At 39.8% G+C, this 17048-nt stretch overlaps 1 protein-coding gene across 2 annotated transcripts; it reads left to right on the forward strand.

Moving 5' to 3' along the window:
* Positions 1-2311: 2311 nt before the first annotated feature.
* Positions 2312-15003, forward strand: slc35a2 (solute carrier family 35 member 2). 2 transcript variants are annotated; one of them, XM_088331014.1, is made up of 7 exons: positions 2312-2439; positions 2558-2840; positions 6446-6634; positions 7650-7801; positions 9976-10098; positions 11329-11885; positions 14880-15003. In XM_088331014.1, the coding sequence occupies exons 2-7, from the start codon at positions 2777-2779 to the stop codon at positions 14902-14904; spliced, it is 1110 nt and encodes a 369-aa protein (XP_088187140.1). In that variant the 5' UTR covers positions 2312-2439; positions 2558-2776; the 3' UTR covers positions 14905-15003. The 2 variants fall into 2 exon arrangements, with proteins under 2 accessions (XP_088187140.1, XP_088187139.1); XM_088331013.1 differs by lacking the exon at positions 2312-2439 and having other exon boundaries at positions 2446-2840.
* The last annotated feature ends 2045 nt before the right edge of the window (positions 15004-17048 follow it).

The raw sequence follows: 17048 nt of genomic DNA on the forward strand, positions 1-17048 counted from the left end.
TGGTTGAAATGGGGAGTTCCCGTTATAGCAAGCTTGTGTTGTTGCAGATATACAGTATCATATATGTTCAGTATAGTAAAATTATTCATATATAATACAATATATATATGTATATATATATTGTATATATAGATATATATGTATATATAATATATATATAATATATGTATAATATATGTATATGTGTGTTTATATAATATATATATAATATGTATATGTAATATATATATATATATATATGATATATGTATGTGTATATATATATATAATATGTACAGTATATTATATATATATATATATATATATATATATATATATATCTACCTTGGTCATATCCCTCAAGAGGGGTGACCGACAGCAAGACAAACACATACAATAACAAAGAAAATAAAAGGGAAAAATAGCAAAAAACCCAAAGAATTTTGGACCATGGCCAACCCAAATGCCCAAACACCCAAACAAGTTAGGCACCTAAGTTGGTCATACTTTCGCCCGTCCAGATGAAACAAGACACAAGAAAGCGGCCATGTCTCTTGGGTCAGGGTGTCACAACATACTCTTTTGTTTAACAGCAGGGCCCGACAGCTTTCACTGGTTTACCCCTGCTGCATCATACAGGTGCCCTGCCCATCCCTTAGAACGCGCCCAAACATCCCACTATCCTTTTACAACACCCCTCCACTCTTTCCTATCACCAACAATAGCTCTAGCTTTAACTAGATTTAGACCTCTTTCCTGCAGTGCACTCAAAACACCATCCATCCACGTCAATCGCGGCCTTCCTCTTGGTCTCCTTCCATTCACTTCTGCTCTGTAGATCCTCTTCAACATTCTCTCCTCATCCATCCTCTTCATGTGTCCAAACCAACCGAGTACTCTCTTATCCACACGCTCATTTCCATTACTACTCTATTTTTGTCTCTCACAACTTCATTTCTCAATCTATCCAATCTTGTCACTCCTAACCTACTCCTTAAAGACCTCATCTCAAAAACATTTAATTTCCTTTTAAATCTGTGTTCCGGCTCCAAGTCTCTGCACCATACAACACAGTCGACACAATCACACTCTCATACAGTCCCCTCTTAAAATCCATACTCATACTCTTGTTACTCATCACTCTCCTCAGAGCATCCAAAACCTTGCTTCCTTGATTCATATAATAAAATAAATGTATGTATGTGTGTGTGTGTGTGTGTGTGTGTGTGTGTGTATGGTACGATCACATCACCCCAATTTTGGCTAACCTGCATTGGCTCCCTGTTACCCTAAGATGCGATTTTAAGGTTCTCCTACTACTATACAAAATCATACATGGTCTTTCCCCCTGATATCTTTCAGATCTGATCTCCCCCTATGTCCCGGCCCGAAGCCTTCGTTCCGAGAGCGCCGGTCTCCTGGTGATCCCAAGAGCCAAGAAGTGTTACGCTGGTTCGAGAGCGTTCTCCATCCGGGCACCGGTGTTGTGGAATGCTCTTCCCCCTGAGATCCGATCTGCAACCTCGGTGGAAATGTTTAAATCTAGTCTTAAAACTCACTTCTACTCTAGCATACGAATAACCTAAACTTCTTATATGTAATACCTTGTGAAGCCCTTAGAGACTAATTGTGATTAAGGGCTATACAAATAAAAAATGACTTGATTTGACTTATGGTATACCGTCCAGCTAACCTTCAGCGGGCCCACTTCCTTCTCAGCGGCTGCCCAAAGGCCCTGGCTGATCTTTTTGCTTGCACATACGTTGTGCTCATTTGAGATGTTAAGTCATGTTTATTTATACGGCCCTTATTCACAAGGAGTTTCAAAGGGCTGCACTGACCAGAGATTATTGCAAGCTACAGACTATTATTACACCATCCCCTGATCTAAAACCTATATGAGGGCAAAGGAAAACACATCAACCTTGAGAAGGGACCGCACATGAGGTATTCCCCCTTCCAGGATGACCAGGCTGCAACAGATATTGCAATAACAAACGATACACAGATATTGTCAACATGAAATATAGGTTATTCATAAGCTATAAAATAGAAGTGTACAAAAATTAATCTTTTTCGGTCCCTCGGCTTGTAGAAAAAGACTTGAATTCTGCCTTTTTACTTCAACATAGTGCACGCAGTTTATTTCCGTCACAAACAAACAAACACGAAAAGGGGTAAATGGAATTTGGATTTTTTTTTTTTCTTGCAAGTGCGCCTAATTGCGCACTGAGCTGTTTGTTCTAGTGCGGTAGCCGTAGTCACAGACACGGTGGTCTATCGATATCTGTGGCTGTCGTTACCGATCCAAGATGGCCGACCTTTTGCGCATGCGTGTTCTCTGTCTTCACAAGATCCCCCACTCAACAGCCACCCCTGTAACCCAGCGTTCATTTCCTGCTCAACAGCCAATAGAAATCATCGATGCGACAAACAAGGATGTGTTTGTTAATGAGATCAGTTAAGTCGTACAGGGCTCTATAAAACTCTTTTATCTCAATAGTTTGGGGTTTAAACACGAAGAAAGTAACACGTCTCACCCTCAACCATCTAACAAGGACTTTTCTTCCGTCCGAAGGTTACAGCTCCTCGGTGGACTGCCTGACGGCTACCTGCCTGGCTGGCAAGCCCCAGCCAGCCAACCAGGTGACCTCCCCGGCGCTGTTTCAGCTCCTGCCCCCTTGTCAGACGACTTCTCTCGGATCTACCTTTCCTTTCACCCGTCACCTGCGTTTGGACCCGGGCTCCGTTTCTCTTGGCGTCGCCAGCCGCTGCCAGGCGGGGCGTAGACGTTTACATGGCTGATAGAAAACGCAACCAGGTGGTCGAGGACAGGACGATGAAGGGAGGACATGCTGAAAGTAAGCAAAGATTGTGAAAATAAACTGGTGTTCTTTTAGAAGTCGTGGTATCTTAAGCGTTTTTTTAGTTTCAGGATTAGGAACCAAAAACGAACGACTTCAAGTGGCCACCCCAATTGTATTTTAACCCATTTTTAAATAAATTTATCGAACGTGAAATCTATGGAATTCTGTCGTGGAGCAAGTAGTGCAAGTTTTACCCCACATATGGTCGTGACACGTAAGTGAATTCGAGTAAACATGGGCGGTGTCTATTAGGTCCGGCTCACTCTACATCCCAAGTGTCAAACTCAATAAAATGTGTGCCCAGATGTGCCCTGTGAGACAATACTGAGAGAAGCACAAGAGAATAATTAGTGTCAAACAACGTATTGCAGTTTGAAATATGTCCAGTGGATGTTGCCAAACTCGTGAAGCACCCTTTGTAGCTGTATTTGTTGACTATCATTAACGCACCAGAGAACATTGAGGAAACACATCCCAATGATATTTTACTTAAAATAAAGGTGACGGACGCGCTATTTAAGGCAATCTGAAAAATCCCCAAATGGCATCAGAATCATAACTTAGCCGCGGATCTCCGAGAAGACACCCCAGCCTTCCAGCTAAGGCACACTTAAAAACCCTGTAAGGCCCAGTGTTGCCACATGGCAACATAACAGTTACCACATTTAAGACCACATTTAAATTTTTAAATGGACCCTGTTGTACCTGCCCAGATTGTCATTGGACAGTGGTTGCGTTTACTGTATAAGTCAAGCCCTCTGGCCTTGAAGTCACAATTCGTGCAAAACGTCTGAAACTTCACTTGCTTTTGACTAATTGGACTAGATTTGTCATATTCCCAAGCTAAGAACATTATCAGGGACCCCTCTCACCCCCATCATGGACTGTTCACTCTGCTAGCCTCTGGGAAGAGGTACTGCAGTGTGCGGTGCAGGACCACCAGATTCCACAATAGTCTTGTCCCCCTGGCCATTAGACTGTTAAATGGTCACTCAAACACATAGTAAATCTAAACTGCTGCTAATCTGTACATCTGTGGGTTTTGTTTGACTTTTTGCACTACTGGCAGTTCTTTATAGCTAGCCACTCCTTGCACATCTGTTTCTCTGCACTATTGTACTTACAGCGCTATTGTTACAGTGTTATTGTTCTGTTTACCTGACTTGTTTACCTGACTGCACATTTTGCACATCTGGTTAGCTACTCCTCTTGCACTATTTGCGCTACTGTAAAATATTATACATAGCCATAATTATTTAGTATATCATTAGCACTCAATACTACAACTCAATACAACATTTTATTTATATCTGTACATTCAAGGAAACTGTGTGGGTCAGATGTATCGACATTTCGTTCTGTATACACGTGTACTAGAATGACAATAAAGTAGATCTGAATCTGAATCTGAAAATATTCAGGTAAGTGAAAAGCCTTAGATATTTTTTTGATTTTATTACAATGTATAGAGCATGTACATATTTAGTTTCCATGAAATACATTCATCAAATATTATTTTTAGCTTATTATGCCATCGTTGAGCTTTTATGGTAATCAAAATGTGCGAAGTAGAGTGTAGAAAGGCCAGATGAGCAGAATGCATTTGATATGCGATTTGAATAGTTTGGGTTTGAAAGATGTATGGAACCTTTGAAATGTGGGGTGCGCAAATACAGTAGAATTGGTACATTAATATGTTCGTTTATTTTTTACGGCTTCCGTTTCAGAATGTCACTTGCATAGAGAGGTCACCAATTTAGTGTGCAGGATGTGATTTCTGCCATCCAAGATAATGACAGTGACTTTGAGGTGGGAATGAGAAATGAGGGTGATGCTAATGTAATTTCGTATGTACTATTTTTCAATATTTGTTGGTTCGTCATATTTTCGACTTGTATCTTTATGTATTTTTTAGATGTATATTAATTCATTCTGTTCTGATTTGGTGAAAAAAGATAGGTCGGCTATCCTCTGGTGATAGGAGTGTGATGGCCATCCAAGAAGCTATGTGCAGGATTCAAAAAGTCATGCGGACACCCTCCATTGGATGTTCGCAAGGACCTAATTGCACATTTCCCATTGAAAATAAATAAAAGACGCTGCAGGCATTGTGATAAAGGGTACACCAGCCTGTAGTGTAGAAAATGCAATCTTTGTCTTTACCTCACAGCGGAAAATGACTGTTTTCTGAATTATCACTTAAAAAAATGAATTAAAAGGAGCAGATCGGATGCCAGAATTTGGCCGAACAAGGGGACTAAAAACGTTTTCTTCACATTTTTGATTTCTAATAAATGACTTTCATTAAAAAATATGAAGTGCGGTTAGTATTCATGTTATACATTATACTGTTATTCGGCCATGTAGGCAATTAACTCTGCAAATAAACATTTAGGTTTATTTTATTTTTTTCAGACAAAGTTAGTACAGGTACAGAAATCCTGCTCACCTCAAAGCCCATTGACACCACATGGATTTTTTTTTAAACTAACTAAAACACAGCGACACAATTGAGCACAAGAACGGTTTAAGAGGTATTGCAATTGTAGGACAAAAGGATTAAAAAAAAGATTGGTCAAAGGAGGAAAATGATCCTTATTTGGACTCATTTTTATTATATCAATGGCTCCAAAACATTGTGCATGGTTTATCCCTGACAGAAGAATCTGTATCAGTCCCTTAGAACTTTGTGTTCCTAAATGCTAATATGCAGTAGACACCAATTATATTTTTGTTTTTGTTATATACTTTTTAATGTATATTTTTGCGTTTTTTTCAGAGCTTCTGTGTTCTGAAGTTGAATTGTAAATAGTCAAAAGTTCCTGTACTCAAAATGTTTTTTTCATAGCACCGAAGAGATATTAATTCCAATATTTTTTTCTTGAGTTGTTTCTTTTTCACCGAGTCTGTGTCGCTTAAATTTAAAGTTGCTTAGGATAAAAAGTTGGAATTAAAAGTTCACTGTTATTATTGTTGATTTATCAGTAAAATTAAAAAACAGAACTTGACTTAAAGCAACAAAAAATCTGAAGAGCCATTTGGGATCTGAGTTGAAAGACCCGGTTCTTTAAAAAAAAAAAAAGGAATCTCTATCACTGATAGGTTGCGCTTTACAATAACATACGTGTCAACTTGAACATTTTCCCCATATTTTATACGTTTTTTGATAAGTTCAAAACAGATGGTTCGGCAGTGTGGGGGGCAGACCCCTGTTGACTGTCCAGGCACCAGGGTCTCACAAAATTGATGGTAAACACTGGGCGGGATCCTTCTTGTAAAATGTATCTTAACACTTTAAAATCTGGCGGGCCTTCACTCCAGGGTACAAGTTACACATATGTGAGGAACAATGGTCTACAGAACAGAAGTATTTCAGTAGCATTACTGTCCTAAAATAGGATAATGATGCAAAAAAAATAATATTTTTCTTAATGGATCTTTGTACTGATGGAACCTTTGTATTTGCACATGCTTCAATAAATAAATGTTGTGTGTTATTGGCTGATTGTTTTACTTGAAAAGTACTTTATGAGTAACAATGGCTGTCTTGTGTGAACATGAAATTGAAAAACAATACATGTTTGTGTTATGTTTTTCAGTGTCTGTGAAACACAAGTTAAAGTATATCAGTCTGGCTGTACTGGTGGTCCAGAATGCGTCGCTTATATTGAGCATCCAATACGTGCGCACGTTGCCGGGCGAGAAATTCCTGGCCACGTCGGCGGTGGTCATGGCCGAGGTCCTCAAAGTGCTTGCGTGCCTTATCATCATCCTGCTACAGAAGAGATGTAAGTTTTTTTTTTTGTGCCCTTAGCCCACATGTGTCAAACTCATGGCCCGCCACATTATTTTATGTGCCCTGTGAGAGCCTTTAATGTCTGAGCCTCTATAAATAAACGGGTCAAAAGTGTGCTTTGGCCCCAAACTACATTTCCCACAATTCCTGTTGATGACAATATCCGCTCAGCCCCACTAGACGCCAGTATTTCCATATCAATGTCAATGAGTGGAATTCAGAAATAAATGAAAATGTCCAAGAATATTTTATTATACAGTGATACCTAAACTTTACAAGATTAATTTTTCCCAGATTATGCTTTTATCTACAATTGCACAAATCTTGAGTTAATTTTCCCCAAAAGAAACAACTGAAACTATTTATTTAGTTCCTGGCACCCTGAAAAACTGAATAACTAAACAGGGTTTCTGTGGATTCTTAAAACCCTAAAAGGCATTGAATTCGTTATTCTAAAAACAAGGCCTTAACTGGCATTAAAATGTCTTATGTGCAATTTTTGAGCCTCTGAAAATTTGAACACGTTGATACGATTTAGCCATTACCCTAATATGGCCCTCGGTGAAAATGAGTTTGACACCCCTGCTTTCACCAATAACATCACCGCTTTCTAAAGTTTACTGTTACCAAACTCTTTAAAACATTCAACGTTGGGTCAGCATTCTGTTTTGCAATATAAATTAAAATGCTGAAACAATGTAAAAACATTGAATCCTATAATAGCTCTGATTTAAAATGATCGAATGGTCTGATGTGGCACTGGGCGTAAACGTAAGGTTTGTTATCTCGCATTTGTCAAACAAAGGACAGGGAGGGGTTGCCGCCGTGGACATGGGATTTTTTCATATAATTCATTGACAACTCAAATACGCTACAACTAAATTTGCAGATAGACAGAGCAAAATCTTTGTTTAGTAATTTAAGTTAGAAACTGCAAATTTCACAATGTCATAAAACTGAACACGTCCTGTGTGTGTATGTGTGTGTGTCTGACTGTCCCCTCTCAGTCAACGTTAAGGAGACGGTATCTCTCCTGGTGGACACTATTTTCTTTCAATTCAGGGACACGCTAAAGCTGGCTGTACCGTCTCTTATCTACACGCTGCAGAACAACCTCCAGTACATCGCTGTCTCTAACCTGCCCGCCGCCACCTACCAGGTCATTACTTGCATCACAAGTTCAGCCATTATCTTCATGTTTAACAAAGTCTAAGGCATAACCCCCCTTTTCAGCTTTTCACAGCTATTTATTTTGATGTACAGAGTCATTGAATATTGCTCAGTACGTTTGAAATGTTTTTTTTTTTCTTCTCATTTAAAACATTCTTGTATGGTTCATAAAATAGGCATTTGTTTTTTAAAACCTTCAGACATACAGTATGTGCAGAATGCTTTCTTTCTACAATAACTGAAAGGTATATAATTTGTATATATTCCCTGATATTTACATAGAAGCTGAGCTTTGCTGCAAGTATAATTAAAAAACAAAAAAAAAACTTTTTTTTTTTTTTTTTTTTTTTTTTTTTTTTTTAACAATTAGCAAATGCACAACCAGAGTTGTGCAAATAAAATTTGCCACTATTCGGCATAGTTTATGAAAATAAATCATTTTTGTCGAGTGAACCAACATGAAGCCGCAATAGTCCTTAACAATATGGTTATGCATTTACCGTATTTTCCACACTATGGGGCGCACCGGGTTATAGGGCGCACCCCCCAAAATTAGTTTTTGGTCCTATATCTTCCATAGATAAGGCGCACCGGATTATAAGGCGCTACAATGGGAACGTCGACAAAACAGTCAGATGATTCAGTCAAACTGATTACCCCCTTAAAATTCCCAAAGCTTGCAAAGAAGCAAATATGTGTTGTAGACACGTGCGGATGCGGTGTCCGTACGATGTCACTCAAATGCATCATTTCAAATATCATTCGGAAGGTTAAAGTCTTAGGATTCAAGAAATGCCAACGATTCCTTTGTTTCTATTTTCTTTTTCGCTCGCAACATTACTGTGCATATGACAATAAACACTTGGAATTGAGTTTAATTCACTCAACTCATCACAGCAACATCAAGATCGTTCTAAAACAAGATACCGGGAAAATATAAAGCCGCACAGCTCACCTAAGTTCTCACGTTCAATAATGATACGCAACCATGGTCTTCTTACAACCGTGAGTGTAGTAAATCCAGGAGAGTAAAATATTTACAAATACAGACTAATGAAACATGTTTCTTTATGGCGTAGTTTTGCAAGCTTGCTATTCAGTCATCTTTTTCGGCCAATTGCAGGGTTTGTTTTGGCCCTCTAGCCTATCCGAGGCTCTGAATAACTTCAGCCAATAGCGATCGATTTAACTGATGATTGACACATCTTTTTCGGCCAATTGCAGGGTTTGTTTTGGCCCTCTAGCCTATCCGAGGCTCCGAATAACTTCAGCCATTAGCGATCGATTTAACGGACGATTGACACATCTTTTTCGGCCAATTGCAGGCTTTGTTTCGGCCCTCTAGCCTATCCGAGGCTCCGAATAACTTAAGCCAATAGCGATCAATTCAAATGATGATTGACACATTGGTTAGCCAATGAAACGCCGGTATATAAATCCCAGCATACACCGCGGACTACTCCACGTTTGGGGGAAAATCGAGTCGGTGGCTGTTGCGTAAGTTGCGAGACCTTGCGATTTAATATTGAGCCATATATAAGGCGCATGGTCAGCTTTTGAAAAAAAAAATTACACATACGTGCATATCTTAGACAATAGTTTACATCGTTACTGATGTATTTGAACTTAAGAGTTATTCAGATAGAAGAACATGCATACCAAACTATCATTTCCACTCTAAATCACTAAATCCAATGAAATATTCATCCTCTGTGTCCTTTGCACCGGTAAACAACTCTTCCAACTTGGGAAAAAGACGATAGGCCGTCATGTTCCGCTTCAAAAAAATGTGACTTCCAGCAAATTCCGTCAAACAATGTTTGATTGCATCGCACAACACATTTGAAGTACAGATGTAAATAATCTCATCTGCATTAACGCTAGTGATGTGGAATGACTGCTTTTTCCACCCTGAAAATAGGTTACCTTGAAATGAAAGTATATTTGATCCCTATAATTCGTGTTATATATTTTTTCCCCATCGTTTGATACGTTTTTTTTTTTTTACCATATTTCTTACGATAAAAAACATGTTTTTGAAAATACAACAATAAAAGTGTATTCTGATAAATAGTTATTGGTATTCTAATATAGGTGGAAGTTGTCAGTTTTGGGTGTGGAGAACTTCTGACTGTGAATCTGACTCTAGTTGTTGATTCTCAGGTGACATACCAATTGAAGATCCTGACCACGGCGCTCTTTAGTGTGCTGATGCTTAAAAAGACTTTGTCCAAAGTGCAGTGGTTTTCATTACTGATGCTCTTCGTTGGCGTCGCGATTGTTCAGGTAGGACACCCTCATCCCTTGGTATCTGACTGTGTACCTGGTTTTCACCCACAAAGATAGAACAACGTTATCTTTGCCATTCCACTTACCCTGCAAAAAGTTACCACATCTTACTATTCAGAGTCGATAAATAACTCATTGGTACACAATTTTGTATAAGGATGTTCATCAATTAACCCTTTTTTGTAGAGCACATCAATAGCTTAATGTACGAAAATTCTCCTCACATGTGACGTTTTTGTCCAATCGTGAAACATCACATTCAAATAACAGTTGCAAACTTTACAGGAAAAGGAGTGACTATTGGATGCCTGACATCACCTTTTTTGCCAAATTAGCAATCTGAATACTATCTTTATTGAGCCATTTGAAAAACAAACTAAGCATTTTGATGTGAACATGTTGTGCACCAGTTGCCCAATAGATACATCTTAATAGAAATTACCTTCTTGTTTTTGAGTCTTGGTTTGTTTTGCGTTTAATATCAAAAATATAAATGCATGATTGTTTTGCACACAAACTGCACTACGGTATTGCCAATTAGAATATCGTATTTACTCCAATGATTACCACATTGTACATTGTTGTTTTGGCTAAACTATTTCCCATATTTTCCATCACAACGTTGTACAACATGGCACTTTGATTAAAATAGTGTGATGATGGGATAAAATCGGATGCCTTTTCCTATGTCATCTACATTCCTGGTGGTCTAGTGGTTAGGATTCGGCGCTCTCACCACTGCAATCTGGGCTTGATTCCCGTTGCATCCACTGCTAAAAATGTCAGCGGTATTTGTCGACTGATGGTAAATGGTCTGCATTTATTTAGCGCTTTTCAAGTCAATGAAGACCTCCCCAAAGTGCTTTACAATGTGCCTCACACACCAATAGGGAGTCAACCTGCTTATTGGGGGCATTAGGGGGCATTATTGGGGGCATTCAGTGTCTTGCCCAAGGACATTTCGACATATAAAACGGAGGAGCCGGGAATCGAACCTACAACCTCTTGATCCCAAGACGAGCGCTCTACCACCTGAGTTAATGCCACCTCTGATCTATCATTGCCCAAATACAGTAATATAATAACATAAAACCTTGCGTTACAAATAACTAATGTGACAAATGACCCGCGGCCTGGTCCCCGTTCGTGGCCCGGCTGTCGGTGACCACTGTTCTGGTGGGTGAAAGCATCCCTCTTCACCAGACATGTTCTCTCATTGGTCGACAGGTGCAACTGGGGGGCAACAAGGAGGCAGAAATTGCCGATCAGAACTACGCAGTAGGGCTGGCGGCGGTAGTCGTCAGCTGCCTTTCATCAGGATTCGCCGGCGTCTACTTCGAGAAGATCTTAAAGGGCAGTTCGGCATCCGTGTGGTTGCGCAATGTGCAGCTGGGTATTTTCGGCACGGCGCTCGGCACTTTAGCGCTGTGCTGGAACGACGGCGCTGCCGTGGCACGCCGCGGCTTTTTCTCGGGCTACACGTCCATGGTATGGTGCGTCATTTTCAACCAGGCCTTTGGCGGCCTCTTGGTCGCCGTGGTGGTCAAGTACGCTGACAACATCCTGAAAGGCTTCGCCACCTCCTTCTCCATCATCATCTCCACCATCACGTCCATCTACCTGTTTGCATTCCGCGTGGACCCGCTGTTTGCCGCCGGCGCCGGACTGGTCATCAGTGCCGTTTACATGTACAGCCAACCAAAATCATCAGGCAGCCTTAATCCTTCTTCTTCCACGTCGCGGACTGAGGGCAGCGCCAAGGTGGAGGAGGCCTTTCCCACAAAGTCAGTGGTGGTCATGTGACCTTTCAACCACCTCTTCAACCCTCTTCTCTGCAGGCTGTGTTCAGGATTATTCACGCATTCCCTGACCACTAATATCATACCAGACTGAGCCAACTTCTGCAAGTAATGAACACCTCCCCTAAGGGATTCATAACTTCCACATTGTGGCACCAAAGAAATATTTTATATCCCGCATGGCTTTGGGACTGAGCACTTCAACAGAAAATGGGGGATGACTTCTAATAAGTGATTATAATTTATAAAGTCCTTGGGTTTACTCGGGCACCATCATTGGGACCCTATTGTACAGAGCAGTATTTCTCAACTAATGTGGCGCTAGTGTGTCGTATATGTTCCACCAGCACTCAATAATGGTCATTTTAAGTAAATTTTTCTAGTGGAAAAACAAGTGTACATGAAGTCAAACCGGTAAAAGAATAAGTACCAAAATGACGATCAAAACCGTGATTTAAAAAATGGTGCAGACTGAAGACACTTTAAAATAACATTTGAAATGTTGACTTTTTTTTCAATTTTTCAAAAATATTTTCTTGGGTTGTGAAAACGTGCCCTGGCTAACAATAGGGTAAGAAAAACTAGCATAGATGATAGCTTCTCATTTGCTAAGGTTGCAACTATGGAACAGATATTATCTACTACTTTTGGGTCTACGCCACAAACTCACACAATTTAACTCAGATTATCAGAGCCACCATAAACGAAGTGTGTGGGGGAAACGTGAACACTTTTGATCACAGCCTCTTCTTTCCTGTCTGCGTCTGACCTCCCACCTAACACACTAACTGATTGCATGAAATGCGGACGAGGGGCCTTACCTGGAGAAGCCTTATACAACACTGATTTCCCTTGACTTTTATGCACAAAGCACATACCAAGGATTGTTTGTTTACAGTAGTGGGATGGACGGAGGAAAACTCACCTGCAGATTTAAGACGCTTTCTTTTTCATCGGATTTGTACGCGAGCCATACCGTTGGGTTGTGCGGATGGCTTCATGTTGGGCAGATGTCGCCTTAATCGGCGATGGAGGAGAGATGTTGGCAGCTTCTAGCGGTATAGATCAGCTGCTGCTTGGAGAGGGTTACTCGCTCATCAGTTCTAAATTGTGCAGAGGCAAGGGTGTAGATTTGGTCTTGGCAATGGTGGGGACATGGTGCAGTTTTTCAAGTGATCATATCATATAGGTGGGGGACATAGCTTAATTTTTAGAATTGATCACATAATATTAGTGGGGATAAAACAATGATTGCTCAATATTGGTGGGGAAGACCAATGCCAAAACTTTGCCCTTGTCCAGAGGTCTCATGATATTAGATTTTTTTTTTTGTATGTCAGTGTGTATTCTAAGATTGACTGGCAACCAGTCTTTGGTGTTCTCACTCAGATGAATTGGGTTGTGTCCCACTGCAACCCCAATGAGGACATTGATACATGAATGCATTGATAAAGCAATTGCTATTTTCTTATGAAATATTTTTTATCAGAAATGGGATGTTGAAAAAATTGTAAAACTGGTGGTGTCGATGTGACTTCGGTGCCTAAGCGGGAGAAAGAGTTTGTCTTTTAGTGTATGATTTTTATTTAATACGATCTTGTCATTAATTGTGGGGTGAATAAACAGCTTGCAGAGCTGGGTGATATGACCTAAAACCAAAGTGTCCCGCTTTTTGCTTTCAAAAACCTGTTTCAACTTAAATACTTTTTAAATGTGCAACTTATAAAAATGCCATTGGGTATTATTTAGCACCTCCTAGTCAGTTTTTTTAAGTTTTATAAATTAAAATACTATTAATTTGAATGATAAGCAAAATACCTGAAATATCATATAAACATGCATTATTTTCAGTACTCTTAGGCAAAGAAAATATTATGTATTCATCTTGCTATCAAAGGTCCAATCAAACCTTGAGTAAGACTGGGGGGTAAAGGGAAAAGAAAAGGGTCCTTTCTGGTCACTTAGTGTATCTGTAGTTTGTATTCTTACTTGTTTTCGGTTGCACTACACTATACAGCGACATCTAGTGGTCAAATATTACACAGTCTCCTTTAAAGAACAATGTTTGACCACCTCGAACAGCCTCCACCAGCATATTAATCTGGTGAGGCGGGGAAAGGGAAGTTACCCGGGCAGGAAAGTTGTTTAAATCAGGGGTCCTCAAACCTTTTCCTGTGAAGGCCACATAACCTTTCCCTCTCCTGATGAGGCACCAGGATCATTTATTAACAAAACCCCCAAAAATCAAATAACGATTGGTTCGAATTCCGTTGCAACCAAAAATGCACCCAGATTTTGAGTTATTTTTCAGTCTAAAAAAAAGAAAAAAAGAAAGCTTTCTAGTATTGTTCAGGGGGGCGGACCTAATATGGAGGCAAGTCGTATCTGGCCCGTGTACCAAAGTTTTGGGACCTCTGTTAAAAAAAAAAAAGAATACATAACAGTTTTATTACCCCCACTCTTTTTTAAAATTCTGATTTATAATCTGTTATTACTCGCTCTAAGGATCGATCACCCAGCCCTAGCACAGCATGTTGATCACTTACTCGAGGGATTCTTATCTAAATCGACAAAATGCTTGCTACCACCTTTCGAGTTCTTTGGGAATTTGAGAAGATTTTACCAATGCTATTTTGGGAATTTGTACCAATGAATTAATAACACCTGGATTGACGTTTTATACTTAAAAGGGTTGTTACACTGTTTCTGCCATTGTTATTACTCCCGATGGAAGTAAAGAATGTACTGTTTGTTGCCTTCTGGTTCAACATGCCGATTGGTACAATCAAGACGCAATAAAGGTGTCCCTATAACAAATGTATATTAACACATTTAATGAAATGGTGAATACTATATATTACGAGATGAAACACGCATCTATGAGATTTTGATGATTTCAGTTCCAGACGACAAAACGATCCCCGTGACTGTTGACGTTTTTAACGATGAACTTTTCTCTTTTCTTTCCCCATCGTGCAGGTGCGACAAGAACAAAAGAGCTTGAGACGGGACTTCTCGCGAATGAAAACAGCGCTACTTTGTGGCTATGGAAGGGTGTGATTTTTATTTTATATTTTTTAAATAAATCAATGGATCGCAAACATTTCGGAAATACTTATTTTGATACAGCAGACGTGTGTTTATTTTGGTGTTTTATATGCATAGCATATATTTTTTTGAGGTGACCTCCGCTGACTGTACCTAAAAATACATTGCTGTTTTAATAACCCTACTACTTTTCTCCCCTTAAAAATGTTTTTTTTTTTCAATTCAAACAACAAAAACTCATGACTCGAGTCAAGTATTTTAGTCTAGTTTTATTTTGTAGCGGGACAATGTCTCGGGTAAAAGTTGGCCACTTCCGGTTTTAAACACCCACGTTTTTTCCGTATTCTGGATACAGATTGTGCACCATGCTCAAAAATGATGTCCGATAAAGGAGTTTGTGTTGTGTATATTTTTTTTTGTATCTTCAAATTTTTCATGTGTTTAAATGAAGAGATAACAAGATTGATAAAAACTAATATGGTCCCTTTAAAAATAATAAGATCAACTCTTAAATTAAGTTACATGACCGGGTGGAAACATTTGTTGGACCGGAGAGGGACGGGCGACAACAGGCTGTTCTTGCTCAAGACACACCAAAGGAAACTGTGACCTTATTACCCTAGAGGTTAAGAGATCCACAAACACACAAATGTGTAAAAATTGTTTTCTCAGTGTAGTTGCACACCGATGCCCATCAATGCCGAGGCCTAACTCGACCCCGAAGAGCGGGATGTCACTTTTTGCTGGAAAACGACAGCGACCAGACGAAGAAGATGCTGTATCTCAGGCAGACCAAGAGGCTTCTGCTATTGGTAACCATGGAAAGCAATGGGCGTTGCCAGGCTGTAGTTGCCCAAGACACACCACAGGAAATGATTCCCTGAAAACTGCAACTGTCAAGGGATCCGTGAACTGTGAAATACACTAACAAGTCAAGTCATTTTTATTTGTATAGCCCTTAATCACACAGAGTCTCAAAAGGCTTCACAGGTTATTACACAGACTATTATTACACCATTCCCTGACCTGTAACCAACATGAGGGCAAGGAAAAAGGGCAAGAGAAAACCTCAACATGAGGAAAATGAAGAAACCTTGAGAAGGGACCGCACATGTGGCATCCCCCTTTCAGGATTACCAGACAGCAAAGGATGTTGCAATCACAAATAATACAGAGAGATTGTCCACGAAAAGTATAGGTTTTTCATACGCTATAGAGTAGAAGTGTGTTTTTTAATCTTAGATTTAAACATTTCCACAGAGGTTGCAGATTGGATCTCAGGGGGAAGAGCATTCCACAGAACCGGTGCCCGGATGGAGAACGCTCTCGAACCAGCGGAACACTTCTTGGCTCTTGGGACCACCAGAAGACCGGCGCTCTCAGAACGAAGGCTTCGGACCGGAACATAGGGGGAAATCAGATCTGAAAGATATGAGGGAGCAAGTCCATGTATGATTTTGTATAATACTAAGAGAACCTTGAAATCACATCTTAGGCTAACAGGGAGCCAATGCAGGCTAGCCAAAATCGGCGTGATGGGATCGGACTTTTTTGTCCTAGTTAAAAGCCTCTCTGCGGCATTTTGTACCACCTGAAGACTCTTGATTCTGGACTTCGGGAGACCGGAGAGTAGTGCATTACAGTAATCGAGACGGGAGGTAACAAACGGGTGAATTATAGTCTCCGCATCCGACTGAGACAGCATAGGACGAATTTTAGCAATGTTGCGAAGATGGAAGAAAGCGGTTCTAGTAATTTTCTTCACGTGTGTTTGAAAGGACAGATCGGGGTCAAATATGACATCTAAATTTTTAACTAAGTCACTCTGTGTGATGTGACATTTGTCAATGTTCACAAAATGCATACATGTCAACTTATATGATTTCCCCGTATTGTTTTTTTTTTTTCTTTTTTTTTACCTTTTTTGATGAATTTAAATTGTGAATGATGCATAACAATAATTGTATGGGAAAGAAAAATATACTGCGACATATAATAAACAATAGGGTATTTACAACAAGTGTCAAAAGATGCTGGCAGAATTAATTGTGGTGTTTATTTGGAAAAATAAACTACACAACGGCCCTGCAAATTAAAACG

Source organism: Urocampus carinirostris, chromosome 3, assembly GCF_059441175.1.
Source record: "Urocampus carinirostris isolate Australia breed hairy pipefish chromosome 3, RoL_Ucar_1.0, whole genome shotgun sequence".
NCBI classification, from domain to species: Eukaryota; Metazoa; Chordata; class Actinopteri; order Syngnathiformes; family Syngnathidae; genus Urocampus; species Urocampus carinirostris.